This window comes from Natrix helvetica (genome assembly GCF_964273705.1).
Source record: "Natrix helvetica genome assembly, chromosome: 5".
In the NCBI taxonomy this organism is placed as follows: Eukaryota; Metazoa; Chordata; class Lepidosauria; order Squamata; family Natricidae; genus Natrix; species Natrix helvetica.
Window position 1 is genome coordinate 75,820,200 of NC_138551.1, and position 26,649 is coordinate 75,846,848.

The 26,649-nt window shown below is 38.8% G+C and overlaps 1 protein-coding gene across 1 annotated transcript in view; it reads left to right on the forward strand.

The window, feature by feature from the left end:
- Positions 1 to 23,748, forward strand: part of BTAF1 (B-TFIID TATA-box binding protein associated factor 1) — a 66,110-nt gene extending 42,362 nt beyond the window's left edge. Inside the window, exons 20-38 of the mRNA XM_081954008.1 lie at positions 2,563 to 2,989; positions 5,301 to 5,491; positions 7,363 to 7,516; positions 7,594 to 7,703; positions 8,493 to 8,694; positions 9,012 to 9,160; positions 9,800 to 9,952; positions 10,304 to 10,425; positions 10,523 to 10,690; positions 11,353 to 11,430; positions 11,648 to 11,777; positions 12,559 to 12,700; positions 12,818 to 12,948; positions 14,254 to 14,379; positions 16,067 to 16,219; positions 17,689 to 17,900; positions 19,433 to 19,592; positions 20,043 to 20,213; positions 21,640 to 23,748. Of these exons, the coding sequence (XP_081810134.1) occupies positions 2,563 to 2,989; positions 5,301 to 5,491; positions 7,363 to 7,516; positions 7,594 to 7,703; positions 8,493 to 8,694; positions 9,012 to 9,160; positions 9,800 to 9,952; positions 10,304 to 10,425; positions 10,523 to 10,690; positions 11,353 to 11,430; positions 11,648 to 11,777; positions 12,559 to 12,700; positions 12,818 to 12,948; positions 14,254 to 14,379; positions 16,067 to 16,219; positions 17,689 to 17,900; positions 19,433 to 19,592; positions 20,043 to 20,213; positions 21,640 to 21,789 (3,129 nt within the window). The 3' untranslated portion in view covers positions 21,790 to 23,748. The remainder of the gene's footprint in view (positions 1 to 2,562; positions 2,990 to 5,300; positions 5,492 to 7,362; positions 7,517 to 7,593; positions 7,704 to 8,492; positions 8,695 to 9,011; positions 9,161 to 9,799; positions 9,953 to 10,303; positions 10,426 to 10,522; positions 10,691 to 11,352; positions 11,431 to 11,647; positions 11,778 to 12,558; positions 12,701 to 12,817; positions 12,949 to 14,253; positions 14,380 to 16,066; positions 16,220 to 17,688; positions 17,901 to 19,432; positions 19,593 to 20,042; positions 20,214 to 21,639) is intronic.
- The last annotated feature ends 2,901 nt before the right edge of the window (positions 23,749 to 26,649 follow it).

Genomic DNA, 26,649 nt, shown 5'->3' on the forward strand with positions numbered 1-26,649 from the left:
CCTACAGAGGATGTGATTATTAGCCATAATGAAAGTCCTGATTTTGATAGCAATGATACAGATGAGCAAAATAAGATGCGGTCTATTTTTACCACAGATGATCCAGTTGATAGTTACAGCCTCTCTTAAGAGTGAAAAGAGGACAGGCAAGCGAGCAGTTATTTTTTAAAAATAAACTACTGCAGCTATTGATGCTTCTGTTATAAAATCATTTTTCATGTGGAAATGTAAGAGTGTACCTAAGAAGTTCAGATTGTGACTATTCTGCTTTAAAATATGGTTATGGAGCATGCATTCCATTCCTGAGTGAGGAATAAAGGGGGAATGTTCTCAATTACAAATAGTGTAGGACACTAACATTCTGCTGTGTAAATTTTCCATTCATATTTTATGTTTATGTCTAATAGTGTAAGGAATGCCCAAAGTGTGGTTTCCATTCTGTTGGTGGATTGCAGAAATAATCTAGGTGGCACTCAGAAGTGTGTGTTCTTAGATCTTACTCTAAATATTAAATATAATACTAGCATACAATAAATAATATTCTCTGAATCCAAAGGTTTTTTTTCTTTTAGAGTTTCTTTGATATAAAATTTTATAGGATATAGAACAAAAACAACCCCTGTGAAACAATCCTACTTTAAAGAGTTGCAGTTAAGAGCTACGTTCATACATCACCAGTTCCAAAGCTCCTTTCTAAAGCACTGTGCAGCCCAGGGAAAAATCTTGACCAGTGTATTGAGCAGTTTATCCCCACTGAAATTGTCAAATCACATGGGTGTGTAGAGGATTCATTTGGTTCCCAGAAGGCTTTTTGGAAGTTTCATGAGTTTCTGGTCAGCAGCACAGTCAAGGTCTTAGTCAACACTCAGAATGAGGGGAAGATTGGATTGCCTTCTCCCAGTATGCCAATTCTCAAGCTGGTTTGCAAGAAGTTCCAGGAGATGAGGTGACATAAGAGGTTTCTGGAGGGGCATTGAAAAAAAGAAGAGTAAATCTCTCTGGAGACATGTAAAAGCCCATTATACATTGTGATGATAAGTGGCATTATCATTATCACTACTCTTCACAAGAGCCACATTTAAGTATTTGGTTAGCTCATTAGAGTCAGAATAACCATCTGAAGCTTGATGTCACTCACATGCGGTATAGTGTTGCATTTCAAAGAAGGTTACTCTAGTATCCTTATACTTACAAAAATGCACCTGTTTCCTCAAGTTGATTGTCTTTCTTATCAATTGTGAAGCAATTTTGTCTTCACACCTGAGATCCATATGATTTCTCTGCATGCTCAAATTATCTTTGGACAATATGCTCCATTTAACTATAAATGTGTAGCTTTCCTCTCCGCTCTTCTAGATGCATGAGATTGTAATCTATTAGTTTTAAGCATTCCGAAGGCTTCAGGGACCGTCCGGAGGCTTCCCTGACGCTTTCGGAGCGCTTAAAACCACCCTCCAAGCAAACCGGAAGTCACAAGTGGGGGGAGCGCAGGGGGGTCGTGCCACAAGTGGGGGGAGCGCAGGGGGGTCGTGTGCGGGCATGCCGCACCCGTAATGCAACGCACGACCCCCCTGCGCTCCCCCCACTTGTGGCACGCGAGCCAAAAAAAGGTTCGCCATCGCTGCACTAGGGAGTTTTTTAATTATCTTTATTACATCCATAAGAAAGAAATTATCACAACTACCGATGGATGCAACTCAATATCTTCTCATAAGGATTACAATAATAAAACATTATATGCAAGTCTTGGTGGAAAGAACAAACTTTATGATGATAAATGCGACAGGGAGTCTGGACATACTTAGCTGTAGGACATACCTTCAAACAGTAATAGCAACAGCTAGGAGTTTCATTGTCTTCCTAGATATGTCAGTCAACTAATCCTAAAATAGCTGTTTTATAATTCCTGGTTGGGAAGGGTCTGAAGATCTGCAGACAAGCAGCACAGTAAAATGTCAAATGTAAGATAAAGAATATTTTTATAGCATGAATCACAGATTCATCTTCAGTATTTGAGCAAATGCAAAGATTATCCTAGTAAGGAATATTATTCTAGTTTTCCATTATCATTATAAAGGGCTGAATTCTTGCTCATGAAAATGCCCTTCTGCGTGCAGTATGAAGGGCGTTATAAGAATATCCAGTTATTTACCATAGCTGACAAATATGGTTCAGTTTATAAGATACTCATCATACCTTTCCCAGCATGTGAACTGTTGAGGTTTCAAAAGCTTCGGGTTAGGTAAGATGTTACAGAAGGCTGTACAATGAACTGAGAAAAACATTTGTTGTTGTTAATGTAATAAAATTCTTTTAAATTCCAAAATGGGATGTGAGGGCTGAGATGAGAAACACCAAGGCTGAGCTAAACCTGTATTGATTTGCAGTTTTTCACTTTGTTGGGGGCCCCCTGTTTCACAGCTTCTCCTTTCTCCATGCCTGGTTTTAGTCTGCCCTGATGTGGATTAGAGAAAAACTCAAAGTCTCGTTTGGCTTCCAGTGATTTAAAAGCCTTCGATGTCACAAAATAGTAATGATTTTTTTTTACTTTTTTAAATTAAGGTTACTACTGTTTTTAATGAAGCTACATCATCTCCAAACCTAAACCCCACAGTTTTACAGCAATTAGAAAGCAAGCGGCAGCAAGTTCAAATGACAGTCACAGAAACAAACCTGGAATGGCAAACACTGCAGCTGAGAGTGCATACATTTACTGCTTGTGCTGTTGTCAATTTGGAGCAGCTTCCAGAAAAAATAAATCCGGTTATAAAGCCTTTGATGGAGGCGGTGAAGAAAGAAGAAAACACGCTAGTGCAAAATTATTCAGCTTTATGCATAGCAAAACTGCTTCAGCAATGTATTGCAAGATCTCCCTGCCCCAATTCGAAAATCATTAAAAATCTTTGCACCTCGCTGTGCGTGGATCCACACCTTACTCCTTTAGCATCATGTCCAGCACAGCCACAGAGCAGCCATGAAAACTCCAAAGGTATGTTGACCAACTGCTAACCTTCAGTTTGCTGCATAGAAACATCTTCACGGGATCTGCATACTTATAAAGAAGTATTCCAAGGAGTTGGTTATGGCCTTTAAAGCTCTCCATGGCAGGGGTCCAGGTTACTTGATAAAGCATCTAATCCCTCAAGGAAAGCCCGTCCTATTCGTGCTGGCAGAGGAGGCCTACTGCCAATCCCATCGGTAAAGGAATTCAGTCTGGTGGGATCCAGGAGAAGAGCTCTCCTCTGCCATAGCACTGGTCTCTGGAACATCCTGCCTCCTAGGGTGAGATCTGTCCCCACTCTCCTGAAGGCCTGCTCTGCCAGTTGGCCCTGGGACCCCATGGGGGAGTTATTGGACTAAGAACTGACCCCAACTACCCCCTGCATATCCTGCCCACTACCTGCCCGTCTTGCATTTTCATTATTTTTATTGCTTCAGTGATTTAGTATTGTTATATTTACATTTTTTATAATGTTGTAAACCTCCCAGAGTAGCCTCATGGAGGGGTGGGTGGCAAAAAAAATTAAAAACATACTTACTTACTTACTTACTTACTTACTTACTTACTTACTTACTTACTTATTTCCTTCCTTCCTTCCTTCCTTCCTTCCTTCCTTCCTTCCTTCCTTCCTTCCTTCCTTCCTTCCTTTCTTTTTTCCCTCCCAACTTCAGCTATTTGAAGATGTGTTGATTTCAACTCCAAAAATTGCCGGCTGGGGGAACTCTGGGAATTGAAGTCCACACATTTTCAAGTCGCCAAAGTTGGGAAACATTGCTATAGAAATTGAAACATCTTCAGATGATGTCATCTTACCGTAAATACACTATAGCATTTTATGCTTTCTAAAGCATTTTTAGTAATGTATGGTTTTAAAAAATCTCTGATGAATTCTCACCATTTTATTCCAGCTGCTATGGAGAAGAACCTCACTTTAAAATTGCTTATGGAGATTTTTCTGTATGGTTAGGCTCCATTCACCAATATAACACAATAGCAGAGCTGGAAGGGGCCTTGGAGGTCTTCTAGTCCAACCCCCTGCCTAGGCAGGAAACTCTATACGGTTTCAGACAAATGGCTATCCAGCATCTTCTTAAAGACTTCCAGTGTTGGGGCATTCACAACTTCTGGAGGCAAGCTGTTCCACGGATTAATTGTTATAACTGTCAGGAAATTTCTCCTCAGTTCTAAGTTGCTTCTCTCCTCCTCCTCCATCTTGCTAAGATGGGGTTTGTGACATAAATTGAGATTAGTTTGCTATCTGAGCCAAAACCTGAAAAATCACATTGTTACTTAGCACAGTCTGTGAATCTAGGATAAGATTAGAATATCACAGAGGTTCGGCAAGTTTGGTTAAGTAATTTGTCCTTTCAACATATTGGTACATCATTATTATACTATTTCATATAATGTATGTATTCAGCATTTAGAAGTGTTACTTTAAAATATGCTTCATGTTTCTCAAACATTCACTGAGTTCTTTTGGAATATTGTTGGCTTTGGTTTTGTGAACCACCATTCACTATAGGATTTGAATTTGAAACCGCTTACTTTTACTCATACTCCCAGAAAAATAACCATTATTTTCCAGATCCATCATCCTGTGAAATGAAAGCCTTTACATGTTGAGGCCTTTTCTAATCACTATGACTTCATTATTAACTCCTCTCTGATAGAAGCAGCAGAGATGGTGACAAAAACAGTGGGAGAAGTAAACAAGCCAAGGAAAGAAAAAAAAATACATCACTGTACTTATTTATACCTCCCACATTTTACCCAGAAATACGCCTTAGTTTATTTAATCTCCACCACATCCCATCGTAAAAGATTAGATTGAGCTATAATAATTCATTCAGTGACTTTAACAAGCAGAAATTTGTATTTGTGTCTCTCTACTTTTGTTGCAGCATTCTTAATTATTGTTCCATACTAATTTGCTAAGTTTCATAAGTGTTTCCTAATTCTATGTCTGTCTCAGAATAATTCAGATCTATCTTTCTCTTTCTCCCTCTCTCTCTTCATTCATTCATTCATTCATCTGTCCATTTCACAAAACAAGTGACTCTGTGCCACGTACATTTTCCTTGTTATCCTGCCAGTGTGTTGCTCTGAATTTCAAACCAAATATTCTAGTGATCATAATCCCTTAGAATTTCAAGTTTAGTTTTTTAAAAGAATTAATATTAGAGATTGATTTTTCTCTCTAATTTCCTTTTCCATAACAATTTGTGAGAAGAGAGCATGTTTGTGACCATCCCTGCCGCTTCTATCAGAGTGTTTTTAATTGCCACCTTTTTTATAGGATCTAATTCTGAAAGAGATGGGATGCATCATACAGTCACCAAGCACAGAGGTATAATCACACTATATAGGCACCAAAAAGCTGCATTTGCCATCACAAGCCGACGGGGTCCAACACCAAAGGCCACCAAAGCCCAAATTGGAGATTTGCCTGCAAGCACTAGTGGAAATGTAACAACAGAGCTTGATGAAGTGGGTACAAAGTTTAATTTTCAGTTTTGCAAACATTACACAGTGCTCCAATATTAATAGATAGGTAACTTGAATTGTCTTAGAAAAATGCACCAAGCTACTTGGGGCCGGAGGGTGGTGGTGGTATACCTCGAGGATCAGAGCAACAGTTGAATACAAGGGATGTCATTATATGCTGAATATATATTAGGGAGGCTGGTTTCAAAGATGATCAATGTTGATTTACAATTAGAGAATGCCAATAATTTTCATTGATTTTCACTACCTAGTAATGAAAGTGAAGGAAAAATGGATACCTTAAATACCCAAAACATCAAACTAAAGACAACAAATACAGCAATCAGCTTTAGAACTTACAATGAAGATACTCAAGTAGCCGATAGCTTTTTCATTTAGGATCAACTATTTTAAGAGTAAAGGAAGTAGTAGTCAAGAAATACGCCATAGACTAGACTTGTATAGAGATACGATTAGTTTTAGCAATGAAAGCCTTAGAAAAGATTTTCAGATGCTATGACGTATCCATATCTGCACAGATCAGAATTGTGGAGGCAGTGGCTTTATCTCTGTGACTTTCTATGAAGGTAAAAAACTGAACAGGCAAAATAAGAAAAGAGTATTAATGCTTTTGAACTTGAGTGTCAAAGGAGTCTGATGAAAATACTGAGGATAGCCAAGAAAAAAAAATAATCAAAACAAATCAACCCAGATTTCTCACAATGCACAAATGACGAGGCTCAAATTAGCAGATAATGTATCTTAGATACATTATGTAAAGACTTAGCACCCTTGAGATGTCATAGTTCTGGGAAAGATGGAAAGAAAGAGAAGAGGATAACAATCAGCAGGGACTTGATTAGAGCATTGATAGGTGCAGAGTTGAAAGACCAGATGGATCAGACGGGGGAGGTGGGGTGGGGCAGGTATCCTGGAGGAAGCCTATGCAGTTGCTAAAAGTCAACATCAGCTAAACTGCACCTAATCAAAATGGGGTTTATGTAGAAAAAAGAAACCTTAATGTTGCAGTCTTTTAAAAATAGATTGTCCTATTTTCTTTCCTTGGTCATAACATTCTTCCCTCCCACTCCCTCTTTTCTTTTTTCTTTTAATGGAAATGAGGGAAGCTTTTGTGCATGCTTAGACTGACCTCCTTCTGGCAGTCCTTTCACACTTTCATTGCTTCTGAGAAAATGAGACACGTTTATTTCTTAGACTTGTAGGATCAATTTTACAAGAGATCAAGAAAGGCAAGAATGGAAAGAAAGAACAAGGTTGCTAGCCAATATTGTTGTGTTTCTTTTTTAATCCTGCTAGCCCGTTCACAAAGAATCATCTGTATGTGTTATTCCCAGCTTGAGGACTTGAAATCTTGGAAATTAAATGTACCTTTAAAAAAAAAAAAGCATTGTGATTTGAAGCAATTATAGGGTTAGTTATTTTACTGATCCCTTTTCTCATCGTTGAGTTTTCATTATAAAAACATCCCTACATTTTGCTGAATTTTACATTGAGTTTGAAACATTTCAATTAATTTTATATTATTCATATGTGTGAATTAAAAACAAAATTTTAGCCGTCATCCTGATATTGATTATACCATATTAATCTACTAAGATACGTTGTGCATTAGAGGTCAGTTTTAAAGTTGAGAATTGATCACTGACTGTTATGCTCCCCCATGTTGGTTCTTTTTCTGGATCAATATTTGATATATTGTAATATACTTCCCACTTCCATTTCTCTTTATCTGTTTGATAGATGGAAACTCTGAGAAAGCACCCTATTTTTTTCCTGGAGTAGCTGCATTAGATACCAACATGCTATATTTTATTTGCCTTTATTTGCTTTTAAATTATCTTATTAAATTCTAGGCTCAGAAGCCCTACATTGTACAGCGGAGAGGAGCAGAATTTGCTTTATCCACTATAGCAAAGCATTTTGGAGATGAAATGGCAGTAGGCTTGCCACATCTTTGGGATACTATGGTCGGGTCCTTAAAGAACAGTATCGATATAAATAACTTTGGTAGGTATATTTCTTAAGGCTTGGCTAATTTAAAATTTCAATTAAGAATATATATCTAATACTGGTTTCTGTAATAGATCGAAAGTTACTCTTGGAAAAAGGAGATGGACCAGCTCAGGAATTGGTGAATTCTCTACAGGTTTTTGAAATAACTGCAGCTTCTATGGATATTCGGCTTCGCACTCTGGTACGAAACTTTGTTTAGAAATAGTTAGCATTTTCACTGAGGTTCAATAATATATGTTTTTGCTTTTTCTTAAATTTGGAATAATGGATAGAACTGCCAACCGCAATTAAAATGTTATGATTTTTATGTAAACTCACAGGATTCTTTTTTTTTCGCCATGTACATGTGTACATTCGAACTAAACTGTGATGTTTCTCTCTCATATATATGTGTGTTTGTGTGGATATATGCATATTGCATAATGATTATCTTTTGAGAGCTGAATGCAACAAAATTTCTTTTTAATGTATGTTGATTAGTATGTTTAAAGTGACAATAGCATTTTTATTCTATTTTTACATTTAAATTGACCCTCTTTTCTTTTTTGAAAGAGAATTCTAAGAGTTGTTCTAATACTTGTTCTAATACTTGTTCTAAGAGCTTAAAAGGCAACCATTCTTGAAGCTATTTTAAAAGCCGTTCTTCCTGGCATAATAATGTTTGGATCACATCTTTAAAAATAAGGCTCTAGATAACTGTGTTGTGCACTGATAACTGATTGTATTTGAACAATCAGAAACTGACACAGGCATATGATGGGTTGTGCACCATCATATGCCTGTGTCTGTTTCTGATTGTTCAAACACACCTTGACATTTCCCTGTCCTTGTTCCATTGCAGGTAGATAAATCATGTATTCAGCATCGTGAATATCTCACACTAACAATGAACTAAAATAGCTGTCTTTTGATAGATTATCTTCAGTAACCTTTGCTGTACCTGTGACTGATCCATGGTTTCTTTTTTCAGTTAATACAGCACTTGCCTTATCTTTGTATGTGCCTTCAACACCCCAGCACTGCAGTGAGGCACATGGCTGCCCGTTGTGTGGGTGTAATGAGCAAAATAGCTACCGTGGAAACCATTCATATTTTTCTAGAAAAGGTTCTTCCTTGGCTGGGAGCGATAGATGATAGTACCAAGCAAGAAGGTGCAATTGAAGCTCTTGGCTGTATCCTTGCTAAATTCTTTTGTCGTCTGTCTGTGTGGGGAATGTCCACTGAAGGCTAGCTTTGTCTAAATAAAACTTAATTCTGAAATTGGCTGCTTGAAAGCAATAACTTCCAAGGTAAATAAAAGAAAGGAATGTTCTCCTTTTATCTTGATTAAGTAGATAAACTGCAGAGCTCACCAGGGAGGTACCTCTCCTTGGTCAACTGGAACCAGAGGGGCAAAAGTTTGGGGGTGGGGAGAGAAATGATAGAATCGTTTCTGATGTAAAAGAGTCTCTTGCTAATAAGAAAGAAATCCTTAACAATGAATCTACAGCTATAATGGAGCAATTAGATGTTGGAATTATTCCCTATATAGTTCTGCTTGTGGTTCCTGTGCTGGGCAGAATGAGTGATCAGACAGACAGTGTCCGTTTCATGGCTACCCAATGCTTTGCAACTCTGATTAGATTAATGCCACTTGAGGTAAGTCAGACCCCTTTCCTCTCGTGTCTCAAAACGTGTCACCTTTGCTTGCTTGTTTGTCCCCTGAATCGGTGCTTGAGCTACAGGCAGTCCTTGACTTGCAGCCACTGCTGGAACCAGAATTTCCACTGCTAAGCAAGGCATCAAGTGAGTTGCACCCCAAGTTTACAACCTTACAGCCACGGTTAAGCAAATTGCTGCAGTTGTTAAGTGACTCACATGATTGTTAAGCGAGTCTGGCTTTTCCCGTTGACTTTGCTTGTCGAAAGCCAACCGAGAGGGTTGCAAAATGGTGATCACATGATTATAGGAATGCTACAGTTCTGCATTGTTTAAAGAATATGTTTTCTATATAAAGCTTTATTTCATTTAGAGTTATCATTTTGTCAGTTCTCCGTCATTGCTTGGCCTTTCAGAACACCCCTTTTTTCATTCTAAATTACAAGCTAGTCTGATAGTAAATTACTATGCTTAAATATTTGACTAATGTAAACTTGAGGACTACGTGCATTTTACAAACTCTGAAAACAGTGTGACTTTAATTTGCCTTTTTAGCAGAAAGCAGATCCTAATAAGATACACTAACTTGGCCAAACAAAGTATTCAATTTGGAACTTGTACTTCTATCTTTTCTTTCAGGCTGGTATTCCAGATCCCCCAAATATGTCTGAAGATTTAATTAAAATAAAAGCCAAAGAGCGCCATTTCTTGGAACAATTATTGGATGGGAAAAAACTAGAAAATTATAAAATTCCAGTACCAATTAAAGCAGAACTCAGAAAATATCAGCAAGTAAGTTTTGATTTGTTAAATAGTTTGAGGCCTTGGCTTCTTATCTGGGTTTTTAAAAATGTATCCTCTATTGTAAAACTTCTTCAGATACGTAAGATGAAGTGATCCATTTGAAGAAGGATGCTCTACATTGGCAAATAAGCTGTTCACATTTCATTGGTGTTTTTGAAATTTTTTACTACTCAATTCATTTTCCAGTTACCACATTTTAAATTGTCAAAATTATATAACTTGGAAATCGCTTCAGAGGTCTTTATTAAGAGTGAAAGGCATATGTAAATATAACAGTAAATAAAAGAAGTCCAGCTCTTTCAGCTCTCTCATTATTAGGAACTTTGTCATATCTTACAGGAAGGTGTGAACTGGTTGGCTTTTCTCAACAAATACAAACTTCACGGTATCCTGTGTGATGATATGGGCTTAGGAAAAACCCTGCAATCCATCTGCATTCTTGCAGGAGATCACTATCTCAGGTAGACAACATAATTACTGCTGCTCAGTATTTCTCCAAATGTTTTTTTCCCAGTAGAATAAATGAATGAATGAATATTCTTCTGTTGTTCTCCAAAGGGCCCAAGAATATGCAAGAACTAAGATGGCTGATAGCATTCCACTCCCATCCTTGGTTGTGTGCCCACCCACCCTGACAGGTCATTGGGTGGATGAAGTGGGCAAATTTTGTTCCAAGGAGTTTTTGAATCCTTTGCACTATACTGGTCCTCCAACTGAAAGGGCAAGGTAAGTGATGAATTTAAAAATGTTACTCTTGGGGGTTTGAACCGTCTCCTTTTTCTTGGAATTATTTGATATTTTTTTTTAACAAAAATTGTAGCTTGTAGGGTCGACGGGATGAGGTGGCTCAGTGGCTAAGACACTGAGCTTGTCAATCAGAAAGGTTGGCAGTTCAGCGGTTCGAATCCCTAGTGCTGCATAATGGAGTGAACACCCGTTACTTGTCCCAGATTCTGCCAAACTAGCAGTTATTTTTTGTAGCTTGTAGGGTTGCTAGGACGCGGTGGCTCAGTAGCTAAGACGCTGAGCTTGTTGATCAGAAAGTTTGGCGGTTCAGATCCCTAGTGCTGCATAACGGAGTGAACACCCGTTACATGTCCTAGTTTCTGCCAACCTAGCAGTTCGAAAGCATGTAAAAATGCAAGTAGAAAAAATAGGAACCACTTTGGTGGGAAGGTAACAGCATGCCGTGCACCTTCAGTGTTTAGTCATGCCAGACATGACCATGGAGACGTCTTCGGACAGCGCTGGCTCTTCAGCTTTGAAACGGAGATGAGCACCGCCCCCTAGAGTTGGGAACTGCTAGCATATGTGCGAAGGGAATCTTTACCTTTAGGGTTTTATGCTGTATATAAAAGCCTAATTCATTTATGTTTTGTCTCTTTCAGATTACAACACCATGTAAAAAGACACAACCTAATTGTAGCTTCTTATGATGTTGTGAGAAATGACATTGATTTTTTCAGGTGAGAGCTATTTTTAAAACATTTTAGGTGTTTCATATGCTTTAAAATAAGCCTGTCAAACAAACGGGCCAGGTACGGCCTGCACAGGCCACATCCATCCCAGCTCCGTGAAGGCAAAAAACATTGTGACACATTACAATATGGCCCGTGATGCAAGCGGGTTTGACACCCCTGCTTTAAAACAACTAAAACCAATTAACGGCATCTTCTTTCCTAGAAATATTAAATTCAATTACTGTATTCTTGATGAAGGACATGTCATCAAAAATGGGAAAACGAAGCTATCAAAAGCTATAAAGCAGTTGGCTGCCAACTACCGAATAATCCTTTCTGGGACACCAATCCAGGTAATCCATGTCTAAAGGGGCTCATGGTACTGGAGAAATAGATTTTTCAGTTTCTAAAAACCACTTGTTTAGTTCAGCCGAGAGTATGTATTGAGGGGCGAGATTACCTTAAAGACCTTGGAATCACATAGTGTACGCCAGGGGTGTCCAACCTTGACAACTTTTAAGACTTGTGGACTTCAACTCCCAGAACTCTGGGTGTTGAAGTCCACAAGTCTTAAAGTTGCCCAGGTTGGAGACCCCTGGTGTAAGCATCCCTCATGAGAGGATGCTGGATATCCACATGTTTGATTGCCAAATTTTAGGCATAGTGTTGATTACGAAGTATTGCTGTGCAAAACATGTCAGCATGAACGAGACACCCTTCCTCAAGAGCTGGTAGAGCTGTTTGGGATGCAGGGATGTTTGCGCTAAGAGTCATGGGCCACCTCAGTGGAACAACTGTCACTTATCCATGCAGGCAGCAAGGGAAATCTTTGAAATAGTTGTACCAATTTTTCCCCAGCGATTGTGGTGGCCTTTAAATTGTTGTGGAGGGATGCCTTACTTCTCTTCATTGCTATTCATGCAGAGCGCCCTTTTCGGATGCTTTGATTTTACAGTTTGAATTTATGTGGACTAGTTTTTTCACGCATGTCTCATGCCAGAACAAAGAATATTTGTGGAATCAGATGGGCAGTCATGATAAATTTCTCTATTTTGCTATAAATTCACTATAATTTCTACTGCAAATGGCCAACTTGCTATTGTTTACATTTTTTCCCTTATCGTTTTCTTTCAGAACAATGTCTTAGAATTGTGGTCACTATTTGATTTTCTTATGCCGGGATTTTTGGGTACTGAGCGTCAGTTTGCAGCTCGTTATGGCAAACCCATATTAGCAAGTAGAGATGCTCGGAGCTCTAGTCGAGAACAGGAGGCAGGTAAGAAACACCGCTTAGTAAAATCCCTTTCCTTTCGGAGGAACTCATGAGTCCTACTCTGGATTTAGTGGAAGAATGTTAAATGTTTCGCTAACATTTTCTTATGGGCCTTTGTAGGTGTCCTTGCAATGGAGGCATTACACAGGCAAGTCCTGCCCTTTTTATTACGAAGGATGAAAGAAGACGTATTGCAAGATCTTCCACCCAAAATCATTCAAGACTATTACTGTATTCTCAGCCCCCTCCAGGCAAGTTACTTAATTTGAATCACATTGACATTTAGAACAGAAGAGAAGAATCATTTGTGGGTTTTCTCAAATCCTTTGCTTGCTCTAAATGGATCTTTCACCACACTGTTGAAAGTGTGCTGGGAAACCATTTGCCCCTGAAGTAAAAATCTACTATATTTATTGATTTAAAAGGTAAAAAGTTTGCCCTGACCAGTTGTCTCCGGCTTTAGGGGGTTGGTGCTCATCTCCGTTTCCTTGCCGAGGAGCCACTGTTATCTGAAGACGCTTTCGTGGTCATGTGTCTGTCATGACTATATGCCAAGGCACACGGAATACAAACCCAGCGTCTTAACTGCTAGGCTACTGCGCCCCTGTTTATTGAAGCAGTTGCCTCCAAAGATAGATTGAATCCAGTGTATTTTTCTGACAAATGGAGGAGGCTGTGATTTTTGCCCCTTCTTTTTGCAGCCCCATATCTCATTTAAGAGTTTAATTGGGAGAATGGAGAAATGTATGAAATACAGATGGGTACCAGCAGCAAAAGTGATGCCTTTTGTAAATGCAGCTTCTCTGCTGTTGGAAAATTGAAATGGTGACTCCCTGCATTGGCTTTTTCCTTGGAAATACAGTAGTGTTTTGATTGAAACTTGATTTCACTCAATCCTACATGTAAGTAACCTGTAGGATACAATAGAATCATTTGCAGTTTTTAATTTAGCTTATTAGAGTCACTATACATGTTGATGTAGCATTTGGTTGCAAAACTAGGATTTGACATTTTCCTAGTGGGAGGATACAGCCAGTTTAGCTTTTTAAAAGACTCATCCGGTGACCGTTCATCTTTTTTTATGCAAACCAAAAATCCTTCTTGTAAAAAAAAAATGGTCTGATAGAGCAGGTCTCTTCAAAGTGGTATTTGTAGGGTAGTAATAATAATTTTACATTCGCTGCAAATAAATTAAAACAAAAGCAAAATGTAAAGAGATTACTAACCTATAGTATGCAAGTATTTCAAAGAGCAGAGATTGCTGCAAGTGTTAAAATATCAATTTGACCTTCCCTTTGTACAGCTTTAGGGGATGCACATAAGGCTGTTATCCCTTCCTTTCCCTCAAGAAACCCTCTGTGAAATGGGGGCTGGGCCGAGAGAGAGTGACTGGCGCAAAGGCCCAAGCACCCTTTTGGTAGCACTCCCTCTGCCTGAGGGAGAAGGAGGACTCGTGATCTCCTGCTTTTTAGTCCAACCGTCCTTTAATCACTGCACCAACCAGGCTCCCAATGACTGTAACTGTAAATAATGCATACATTTGTTTCTTTTGATAGGTTCAACTTTATGAAGATTTTGCAAAGTCTCGTGCCAAATGTGATGTCGATGAAACAGTTTCATCAGCTTCACTCACTGAAGAGACTGAAAAACCAAAGCTTAAAGCTACAGGACACGTATTTCAGGTTGGAAATGCATCTGCTTATTTTGCTACCTCATGAGATGCCAAACCCTGAACTTCAGCCTGAGTGAAATTTCAACCTCTCAGCACAAGACACATTTTCCCTACTTAGCGCCCCTTTGCAGAGAAACATAGCTGATCTAAATTGCATCCTGGCCCTAATAATGCAGATGGAGAGGCTTTGTAAGCTAGAAATTCCTCAAGTTGGATCATTAAACCCTGTAAATTAAATATAACCCTATTTTACCTTGCTAGCTAAACCAGGTGAGGTTAGCTGATGGGTCTTAAACGTTCAGTGAGACTAGGAGCTGCTTATCCAGGCCTGTGACAAGAGACTCCGGTAGATTGACCATGTTGGACCATTGAAAGGTCAAATGGTTATGAAGCATCATAGAATGTGAAGAGCAGGACAAGGCACAGAAGGCATCCTGGTGTCTACTGTGCCTTGTCCTATCTCCAGTTGTCTTGACTCTGCCTTGTTACTGGACTCAGGTGGGAATTGAGAAGAGAGAATGAGGCTGACTCTGCACAACTCCCTCTCACTTAAATCCAAATGACACGTTAGTCTCAGCACCATTATAAATTGTATTTATGCAGTGATCATGTGAAGTGTTCCCTTTGGGACCTCCTTGAGCCACCAATGCCATTAAGGGGGACTAACATTTAGATCAGAAACTGCAAGATATTACATCCTTTGGCTGGAGATGAGGTCTCCCCTTGAATGGCAATGAGTCTTCTAGGCTCTTGGGGATAGTCTGGTTCCATAAGAGAAGGAAGTAAAAGAGGAAGCTGAGTGTCCACCTTCTAAAATTCAGAAAAGGCAGTAACAGGTTTGAACTAAAGCTTGAAGTTTGATCATAAATTATTTAACGTCTCCGTTTCACTACCAATACCAATGGGTACTGATTTTGCTATTATTTCCACAGCGTGGGATTTTGGAGACATGCGGCTCTTGATTTCAAAAGATGATTATCAAGATAAAGAGAGCTATTTTCATGAGATTTTTTCCCCACTCTGAATGGCAAACTGAACCGACCTCATGAAAATAGCTTGAAACCCTCCGCATTGAATGAAAAAGGCTTGACAAACATATTAAAAGGAATGTAAAATTGAAGATTTAAAGATAAAATATATTTATAAATATGAGCTTTCATAGCACTGCAGAACCAAGCAAACAGGAATAAACCTGTTTGAAAAGAGCTTTTAGGAAAGATTTCCTACAAAATTGGTCAGCAACAAAATATCCAAAAATATTTTTGTTATCTATGAAAGCCATAAACACATCTGCATATAGTAGTTTGTATCCTTAGAAAAAGAATCATATGGGATTAAGAAGCATTTTTGATAAAGGAATAAAACAGCTCACTGGAATTTCAAAGATTCTGGGCCAGTTAAGAACAAGCTCAAATACAGGATGGAAAATAATGCCAGGAGCAATAATTTATTACCTCTGCTAAAACACCCCTTTCACTTAAAACTTCAACAGCCTTTTTCTTTCTCAGTGTGAACACTAGTAAATGATTAAAATCAATTGTGGCTGGCAATTGACAAACCAGCCATCTCCTCTCATTTTTTTGCAGAGGGTTTCACATTTAACAGCCGCCTACTGTGTTCTGCCATGTAGGAAGTCAATGTATCTTGAAAATCTTATGCTTATTTGATTTCTTGTTTTTGTGCCTTGTTTCTAAAAGGCATTGCAGTATTTAAGGAAATTGTGCAACCACCCAGCACTAGTTTTAACCGCTCATCACCCAGAACATAAAAGGATCACGGAGAAGCTTGCAGCAGAGAATTCTTCTCTTCGTGACATCCAGCATGCGCCTAAACTCTCTGCTTTAAAACAGGTGGACAAATCTTTGATTGTGCATTTGATTTATTAGACAATAACTCTTCCACATAGATTCAAAAAGATACTTCTGCTAGCTTCTAGAACACGGGCATCAAACTCGCGTTGTCACGTGACGTATCATGACCTTCCCCCCCCTTTGCTAAACCGCGCATGGCCAGCGCGTGACACATCCGGCCTGTGGACCAGGAATTTGACAGCCCTGTTCTAGAACCTTCACCTCATACCAATTAATTGATGGTTGAAAAGGAATATCTAAAAATGTTAAGAAGATGAAACCAATGGAGAAGGCAACATGCAGCATATAAAGTACATTTTTGTATGTGTAGCATTATGTGTAACTAACAGAAAACTTAGTTGCCATCTTAAGTTTAAAGGTTCTTTTTTTTAAAATGAGTCAAACTCCTTGGGCTACCAGTGGATTAAGAGTCATTCCAGTTTTGCCATAACTTTGTAGTACATTTTTAGTTATTTAAAAATAGCAGCTAGGTTTCAGTTATTGGTGTTTACCAAATTTGAAGTGGTAATTTATTATTTGGTATAATTCTCAGCTAGTATTTAGTATCAAAAAATGCCAGAATTTGAGCCTGCTATATAAGATTCAATGCAACTCTATTTCACTATTTTGTGTAGTAGAACATAAAGATATCACTTTTTATTTGTTCATTTAGTCCAGTATTATTATTATTGTTTAGTTTTAAGTTTCTTTTTATCCCGCCTTTATTATTTTTATAAATATCCTGAGGCAATGAACATACTTAATACTACTCCTTCCTCTTATTTTTTCCCCTACATCTAACAACTCTGTGAGGAGGGTTGGGCTGAGAGGGACTGACTTGCCCAAGGTCACACAGCTGGTTTTCATTTAAACTATGTCTCTGGAACCTCCGAAGCTGAGCTTTTTTTCAAATCTCCTGGTCCTTAAATAGCAAGAATGTGAAGGGGGGAAAATGCTGTCATTAAGTTACCATTCCACAATCACAATGTAACTGCAAATGCATTGTAATAGTTCAGATCTTGGACTGAGGCCAAGTGCCCAAATGTGTGACTTTGAGTCCGTTTCCCTGTAAGCCAGGGGTGTCAAACTCAAAGCCCTTAGGCCGGATCTCGCCTGCAGGGTGCTTAGATCTGGCCCAAAGGGCCACCCAGGAGGATCGGCCCGCAGTGCCTTTGCCAGCAAAAACAGAGCCCAGGAGGGCCGTGTATGGGCTGCAGAACGTCAAGCTGTCCATGCCCAGCCCAGCCCAGACACAGCCACTCGGCTCCCCAAGGTCAAACTGATGTGGCCCTCAATGAAATTGAGTTTGACACCGTTGCTGTAAGCCAAACCAACCTCAAAATGAGATAGAAATGCAATAATCAGTATGTGAAAGTTTCTTGGATACTCTTGTGGAGAAAGGGCCTCGAGAAGCTGGCTGACTGATGGTTTCTTTTTTGTTGGTTTGTTGTTGTTTTTTGGTCTTTAAGCTGTTACTCGACTGTGGCTTAGGAAATGGTGGCTCTTCAGAAAGCGGCACTGAAACGATAGTTGCCCAACACCGAATTCTCATCTTCTGTCAACTGAAGAGCATGCTGGACATAGTAGAACATGACCTTCTGAAGCCTCACTTGCCCTCTGTTACCTACCTGCGATTAGATGGCAGCATACCAGCTGGTCAGAGACACTCAATCGTCTCACGGTAAAGCCAACATTGTTTGTTTAGATCTATTCAAAGTCATGTTCCCCCAGCTCCCTTTTTGGCTGACATAGACTAGTTTTGCTGTTCACCTTACAGTGTTCACCTTATCTGGCCCCCGTATGTTATTTACCCTTGTCCGTCAGCATATGTTCCATATGCACCCTGGTATCTAATTGGGAAATCTTTCCTCCCCACTATCTAATGTAAAGGTATATATAAATGGGGCCATTCATATGGCATGTGGATAAGACAAGCCTGTACTCTGTACGACACTGAATCTCAGGGACATCCAGATCTGTGGCTTCTTTGACTCCATGTTTGAGGTGTAGAGGTATTTCTTTCCCAAGTGGGGAAAAAAATGCTGATTTAAGAAGAAAGAACAACACATTCTTCGTTAAGGAAAAAAAAACAAATCCCCACCTTGTCAGAAGGAAATCCTGCTGTGATCCTTCCCAGGGTGAGAAAACAGCCAGCAATGCTATCATTGAAGCCTGCTGCTTGGCTCTTTGTAGTAACTCCTCATCACAACCACGACTTTCACAGTGCAATAGCGGTCTCTGAAAAATAAAAGCTCTTCAAATGGAGGTAGACAAGTTAAGGCAGGAAAAAAATGTCATGTCCTCATGTTTTCCTGCTGAGAGAACTCGGCTGAAATTTCATGAAGCTGACATTTAATTAAAAGTGAAAGATTGCCTTTAGCTGCCCGTATGATGGCGGCACAAATCCTTGGATGGCAACTTCCAAACAGCTGAATGTATTTTATATCATTGCTCCTAATCTGCAATGGATTTGAGCGTCACTGGGTGAAATGTCTTTTTGGATAACTTTTCTATATTCTCAATTATCTTGGTTTTGTAAAATCATTTTTTCGGGGGGGAAAGGTAATGTTACTCAGCTTTGGTGGTGGGAGTGTTCTCTCGGTCTTCTAGGGTAAATATAGACAACCCCTGAGCTATTGACTTAATATGGTTCATGTTGGTTCCCCATATAACCCACAAACTTTTAATTCACCTATCATTTGTCAGGGGGAAAAAGTGTTGATCAGCTATCAGTCAGAGAGCAGAACTTGTATATGTTCCTTATTGAAACTTCAAAAATCTTCACTGGTGCCAGTTGATTTCTTTAATTACTACATTTGGGGGCAGGGTTCATTGCTGGGGAGGGAAATGCTAACCTTTCTTCTCACCTGACCAAAATTCTCCTATTCTTAATCTTCTGGATAGTTTTCTGGCTATCTTCCATATATGAAAGTGTCCAATTAATTCTTCACTTATTTCAATAAACCGCTGTTAATCTTTCATTTCACAAGGGGAACTGTTGTTAGAAACGATGCACTACAAAACAACCAAGTGATTCAATTTCACCTTTTGTATTTGTAGGATGGTATAATAACAGCAACCTGATAGAACATCAGTATTTTAGATTAGATTGGCTACAACTTAAGCATTGTAGCCAGCAACAGTAGGATGGAAGTAGAGAAGTGACATCTTCATTCCACCTGCAGTCATTGTTGGGTTTATTTTAATTGACAGGTTTAACAATGACCCATCCATAGATGTGCTGTTGCTTACTACTCATGTTGGTGGACTGGGCCTTAACTTGACTGGAGCTGATACTGTGGTATTTGTTGAACATGATTGGAATCCAATGAAAGACCTCCAGGCAATGGATCGAGCACATCGTATTGGGCAGGTAAAAAAGATTAACCCAGATCACTGAAGATAAGTTGAATTAATCAAAAATCGGCTGACATTTCTGAAACCAATGCCATATACATGGTGAATCATTTAGAACTTAGGGTTTTTTGTTTTTGTTTCTTTTAATTTGTTACTAAAATACTATTTAATTTGATTTATAACATTATAAAATACTATATCAAACCTGAAAGGTTTTAGAGTAAAGATAGGAACTATATTTTACAAATGAAATGATGATTCTGAAAAAAATATTTCATTTAAGCACGGTTTGTGTTCTTACTGCTTTTACACTCAAGGCTTGTACAAATGTCACATGTGCATCATTTATTTAATTGTTCTTTGTTCCTCTAATTGGATGTCTTGTTTTGCTGTGTAATTATTTTTTAAATAGCTGGCATATGTATACATTGCCATTAAATCCCCATAAATATTATCTACGTTGCAGAAACGTGTTGTTAATGTTTATCGCTTGATAACAAGGGGAACCTTGGAGGAAAAAATAATGGGTCTTCAGAAATTCAAAATGAACATTGCAAATACAGTGATCAGTCAAGAGAATGCCAGTCTTCAGAGCATGGGAACAGATCAGCTTCTTGACCTCTTCACTCTGGATAAGGTAAGATATAGATTTACGGGGCGACACGGGGCCCTGTATAACCTGTGCATGAGACTTGGGGAAGATCATCCATCAAGATGGGCTCCCATATCATCCATATGGAAATTCTACCCAGATACACATCTTGGGCCCAGGCCAGCAAAGTGATATGCCAAGATCTAGTCTTAATGTCTGGAGCCTGTGTGGCTCTGGATGGGGAGTCAGACCCAATCCTCAGAGGGGGGAGGGGGAGGAGAGGAGAAAGGATTATATAGATCCGGAGTTATTCCCTTTAGCCTTGGCTGCACTTTCCCATTTGAGATGGCTTTACAATCTGGGAGTTGTCTCTGCACAGCTGCTTGTTACGTGCCATTTGCCTCATCTTTTGTTTGTTTGGCGGCTGACCAAATGGCTGCACATGCTTTAGTGACCTTTGGCTGGACTGTCGCAGTGTACTCTACATAGGTCTACCCTTGGAGACTATTTGGAAGTTGCAGCTGATTCAGAGTGTAGCAACATGGATAGTGATGGGCAGCCTCAGTATGAGACATCTCTGTGTTCGAAACTGTAGGTGCTAGCAATTATCTCCCATGTGCTGGTCATCCTGCCCATCCCAAGATATTGGGTAGAGTTGATACACTTGCAGCCCCACCAATTAAACCATACGTTGGAAAGAAGGAAGTGTTCCTTATCTGTTGTACTGCTTTCCCCCTTGACGATCCCTGGTTCCCATCCTGTTGATGTTCCAAATGTTGTTAAAAACCTGCATGACCAGCGTGTGACACATCCGGCCATGGACCATGTTCTTCTAGGGGTAGAATAGTTAGGCTCGGTTTGTGTTTTTGTAAGATATATAGTGTGCTCTGTCTGGACATACAGTCTCTTCTGTTCTTGATATTTTTACTCTTAAAAAGTATAAGCTGCCCAGAGTCGCCCTGAAGTTAAGCAAATATAAACCTAATGAATCTAATAAAATAACGTTCATAATAGATCTAAAAATGAGCAACAAATAATGAGAGGAATTTTGCTTCTGACCACATTTACTTAATCATTTAAGTCACTCTCCATTGAAGTTTAAATAATTCCATTGAAATGCTCAAATTTTAAGTTATTAATGTGTTGCTTAAGTAACGATTTCCAATATTTTCATGTTATTGCCACACCAAGAACTTGTATTATTATTTCGGGGTATTTTTTAATGACTAATTTTTATTATTATTAATGTAATGTATTTTAATTATTACCTCCTCCATGCATGTATGTATATGTATGTATATGTGTGTATTTTTATGTTTATATGTATGTATGTATATTTTATTGTACGCCGCCCCGAGTCCCTTGCGGAGAGGGAGCGGCTAACAAATTAAATTTCTATTTCTATTTCTATATGCACAGATTTTAACATGTGTTTTTTTTTTCCTCCACGTTGTTTCTCCAAATCTTAAAGGATGGAAAAACTGAAAAATCAGATGGTGCCACTTCTGTTTCTGGGAAAACAACCATAAAGTCAGTCCTTGAAAATCTTGGAGAACTCTGGGATCAAGAACAGTATGATTCAGAATATAGCCTGGAAAAGTTTATGCACTCCCTCAAATAACCATTCTTATGGTTTTTTGTTTTTTTCAGCTGATATTCAGCATATTTCAAAACATTTATAGTGGACTTGCCGCATCACATGAAAAAAAAACAACGAAGACTGATGTTCTGCATAAAGCCAACATATTCTGTTGGGATAGTTAAGTCTTAAATACTTACATCGTTAAAATTCTAAATTGCAATTTAGCTTTGAATTTCCGAAATAATTATAAATTCTTATAGTTTTGCATATGTTGCTAAGTATTACACCTTCATTCAAAATAGGTTTGCCATTTCCCTTTTCCTGGACCTTTCAAAATTTCTGCAGTTTGTTTTGAGTATTTTGTTACTTTAAACGTAGCTTATTTTAATGGTACGCTGTAGGAATGTTCGGTTTAGCTATTCTGAATAATTTGTTCACTTCAGGTTGTACATTGACATAATAACAGCAAAGCATACTGGAAGACCCTGAGGATTTAAATGAGCTTTGCAAAAGCTACAGTTCCCACCTTTATATATTTAAGTATGTGGTGCTCCTCAGTCTTCTGACATTTTTGAGAGCAGTTGACTTTTTAATAAAATTACCGAAAATGGCTAAGAGGCCATTTCTACATCCTGTTTAGAGGGTGCTATTTTTATTAGTGTTTGTGGGTGTATATAATGGCAAGAGCATAGTCAGCTCAGAGATCTAAAATATGCAGTAGGTTTCGATGTTATATTTTTTTGTAAGAGAGCAAATATATAAATAGAGCTTTTCCAGCAATAGTTCTTATAAAATAAAGAATCCATGCTGGAAAAAGAACCCAAATGCACTAGTGCACGATCCTCTTAAATATAAAGGGCAATGTTTTATTTAGGGATATAGCTTAAAAAACACCCCTTAGAAATACCTGCATCCAAGAGAATAAAATGTTGAATGGAAATCATGTAATAAGATTTAAAGAGGCTGTAATAAAGGAGAGTAAAAATAACTGTTGTACATTTTTTTAAAAAAACGTATTCTTAAAGGGAGTCAGTAGTGACATGTCTGTGTATAGATGTCTGTACCAAATAGCATACACCGTTTTCTAAATATTTTAAGACAAACTTACATAAACGCTTTAATAAATAAGTATATGTATAGATGTCATACCTAAGGTTTGAGCATGTGTGCACTTCAGCTTCAGAGCTTGAAGAGCTGTGAGGCCTCTGAAATGTTTTAAGTAATTGTTTTTAAACATTTCAAGAGGAAAAGCATCCTATTGGCTTATGGAGCCATATTGTTTTTCAGCACTCAGATATGAATGACGAACCTGTGTCATATTTCAGCAGATATACAAACTGCCATACTGTAACATTAAACTAGCATTCCTTGGCAAAAAAAAAAGAAAGAAAATAAAAAGCCAAATTGGCATTAATTGATCTTTTATATGTTTTGTGACGTTTTTCTTCCTGCATCCTGGTTTATAAATGTTATAAGTCCATGGAAGGGAAAAACACATTGTCTCTCATTGATAAATAGCTTGTGTATGTTTCCATAGCAGGGAACACTTTTACAGCTTGAGCGATCCAACTTTTCTACTCCATGTTATATGGAACAGTGCAGTAGGATAAAAATGTGTCTAAATTTAGGTGCCAGTAGTAGTGGGTTTTAATGTTGTATTACGCTTTTAATATTTTAATGCTTAGAAAATGTTAAAATATTTAAATTTAGTAGCTGGAGCAGTGGGGTTGTGCAATGAGCAAGAACACACAGTTATAACTGATTGGTTGAAGAGTGCGCTCCTGCGTGAGGCAATCTGTGCTGTGATTGGTTGCTGTGGGTGTGGAGGGGGAGTTTCCCTTTTTCCCGGCTTTTTCTTTTGCGTGCTCTGTGATTTACCTCATGGTGTTCCTGCTGTGTTGATTTACCTGATGATACCCCTGTTTGCTTGACTATTATAATTGTTGTATTATAATACTTTGCTTAAAGAAAAATTATATTACAGGAAACGCAAGATAAGTTTTGCTTGACTTTGTATCCATGGTTCTGTTAGTCATAATTTTACCACTGCTTGTTTTTGGAGGAACTGATCTTTCATGGTGAGCTAGAAAGAGGCCTTCCATTTTGCATTGCCATCATTGGTGAGGGCTGGCAAGTTACAACACAAACCTCCAGCTGACTCTTTCTACACTGCCTACCATTGTTTGAAGTTGGCCACCCTCTGCAATATGTGGATAGTAATTTTCTAGTTCTTAACCAGAGTAGCTGAAAGCTGTAGCCTCTTGTACGTGAATAACCAGTTCTGTTACTTATAATTTGCACATCATTAATATTCAAAATGGAATATCTGTTTCCCTACAAAAAGAGGTATTGTTATGTTGCCTTATTCAATGGACAGAGATGTATAATTCTAAACCATACACAGCTAGCCATTTGCAGCTGTTCCCAATTAATAACTCTTTTTGGTAGCTTTCTCAGTTTTTGTTTTTTCAGTTGTGAAAACTTTTTCTTCCTCTCTGTGTGCCTCTACCTCTATCCCAAATTGTCATCTAAACTCCACCTTCAAGGCAGGAAACGAAGACAAATACAATGAAGCCAGGGCATACTTGAGAAGAGGCATTAAGGCGGCTAAACAGAAATACAAACAGAAGGTAGAGAAGTATCTGGAAGTTAATAACTCAAGACAGGTGTGGCAGGGGCTACAACACCTAACCAACTATAAGGGCAATACGAAAAAAATAGCCAATGCTAATGCCCTGCTAGTAGAGGAGCTAAATAGCTTCTTCGCCCGCTTTGAGGTCAAAAGATCAGTCTCTGTGGCTCAAGCCCAAAGGCCCTCTGACCTCCAGCCACTCACCCTGGATGAACATCATCAAGTGAGAGCTGAGCTGAAGGCTGTAAATCCTAACAAAGCTGCAGGTCCAGACAGGGTGTTGGAGAAAGTGGTAAAAACCTGTGCTGACCAATTAACAGGGGTCCTGTCAAGGATTTTTAACCTCTCCCTGCAACAGGCTAGAGCCCCATCATGCTTGAAAGCAGCCACAATTATCCCAGTTCCAAAGAAAGCATCCATAAATAGCTTGAATGACTATAGACCCATTGCACTGACGTCTATAGTGATGAAGTGCTTTGAGAGACCTCAGGTCCTATCTTGTACCAAATTTTGATCAACACCAGTTTGCTTATAGAAGCAACAGGTCAACAGGGGACACCCTCACCACTGCTCTACATATTGCACTGAACCACCTTGAGAAATCTGGGAATTATGTCAGAATGCTTTTTATAGACTATAGCTCGGCCTTTAACACCATCTTACCAGGAATTCTCATTGAAAAGTTGACTGATCTGAATTTCCCTCCCCTCACTTGTGAATGGATCAAAAACCTCCTGACAGATCGTCCACAAACAGTAAGGGTTGGGTCCTTTACATCTTCCACGCTGAAGCTCAGCACAGGCTCCCTTCAGGGCTGTGTGCTCAGCCCCTACCTGTACTTGCTGTATACATATGACTGTGTATCCTCTGAGCCATCCAACATCATATTAAAGTTTGCTGATGACACAACAGTGCTGGGACTCATAACTGGAGGGGACAAATCAGCATACAGGAAAGAAGTCCAGAAGGTATCTGCATGGTGCTCAAGAAACAACTTGCAACTAAATACTAGTAAGACAAAGGAGATGGTGCTAGATTTTTGGAAGCACAGAGAGGAACCTGCCCCACTGTATATCAAGGGGGATGTGTGGAGAGGGTTTCCTCTTTTAAATTCTTGGGAGTGCTTATTAGTCAAGATCTCATCTGGAAAAACATATCTGGTGATTGGAAAGGCCCAACAGAGACTTCATTTCCTTAGAGTCCTGCAAAAAAATCAGGTGGAACAACAGCTGATGACCTCTTTCTATCGGTCCACCATAGAAAATGTCCTCACATACTACATTACAGTATGGTATGCTAGTTTAACAGCTGTGGATAGGAAGGCACTACAGAGAGTGATCAATTCGGCACAAGAAACCATTGATTGCCCTCTGACACCACTGGATGACATCGCCAGATCTCGCTGCTTTAGCAGAGTAAGGAAGATACTCAGAGATGATTCACACCCTGGTCAGTGTCTCTGCACTTCTACCATCAGGCAGAAGGCATCAAAGTATAGCCAGCCGAACAAACAGGTTTAAAGATAGTTTCTATCCTTGGGCTGTCAGACTTTTAAATACAATCATAATCACTCCATGCACACGCTAGTTTTTTCTTTTTCTTTCTTTTTTCATTTCTGCTATAATTTTGCACCAGTGAGGTTAAAACCAATTTCGTTGTATTTATTTTGTACGGCAATAAAGATTATATTTACTTACTTAATAGATAATACAAATACTGATAATTCCCCTCACAGGACGCGATACTTTAACTTTGAAATGGCATAAGATTTTGAACGTGGTGGGTTTTATCTCCAGTGTCCATGCTGTTGCAGCTTTACATCAGGATAGGAAACCTAATGGTCTCTTGGCCCTTGGAATTACAGTTGAATTCCTTACCATTGGACTTCTGGCTTCCAGCGATAGTGGGAGAAAGTTGCGTGCTATTATTATGTACATCAGTCATTCAGAAAAATGAGGTTTGTTGATTGTTAAAGATGATATCATGAATATTTACTTATTAACTATGTGAAGATTGTGTAGAATCCAGCAATCCAGTCCACTATCACATTATCAGGAAACTGAAGCATTTCTCCTTTATGGGAAGATTGTACTGTTCCGATCCTTTTAGCAAGGTATATAAACTTAAGCATAATTTGGTGGAAATGGAGATTTAATTTCTGCCCTGCTGTAAAATTCAAAGTCATCCAATCAATATTTTCCTAATTTGTTTTATACAATGCTTTCCTGCTCAACGAGTTGTTCAGTGGCTAAAAGTTTTTAAAAACC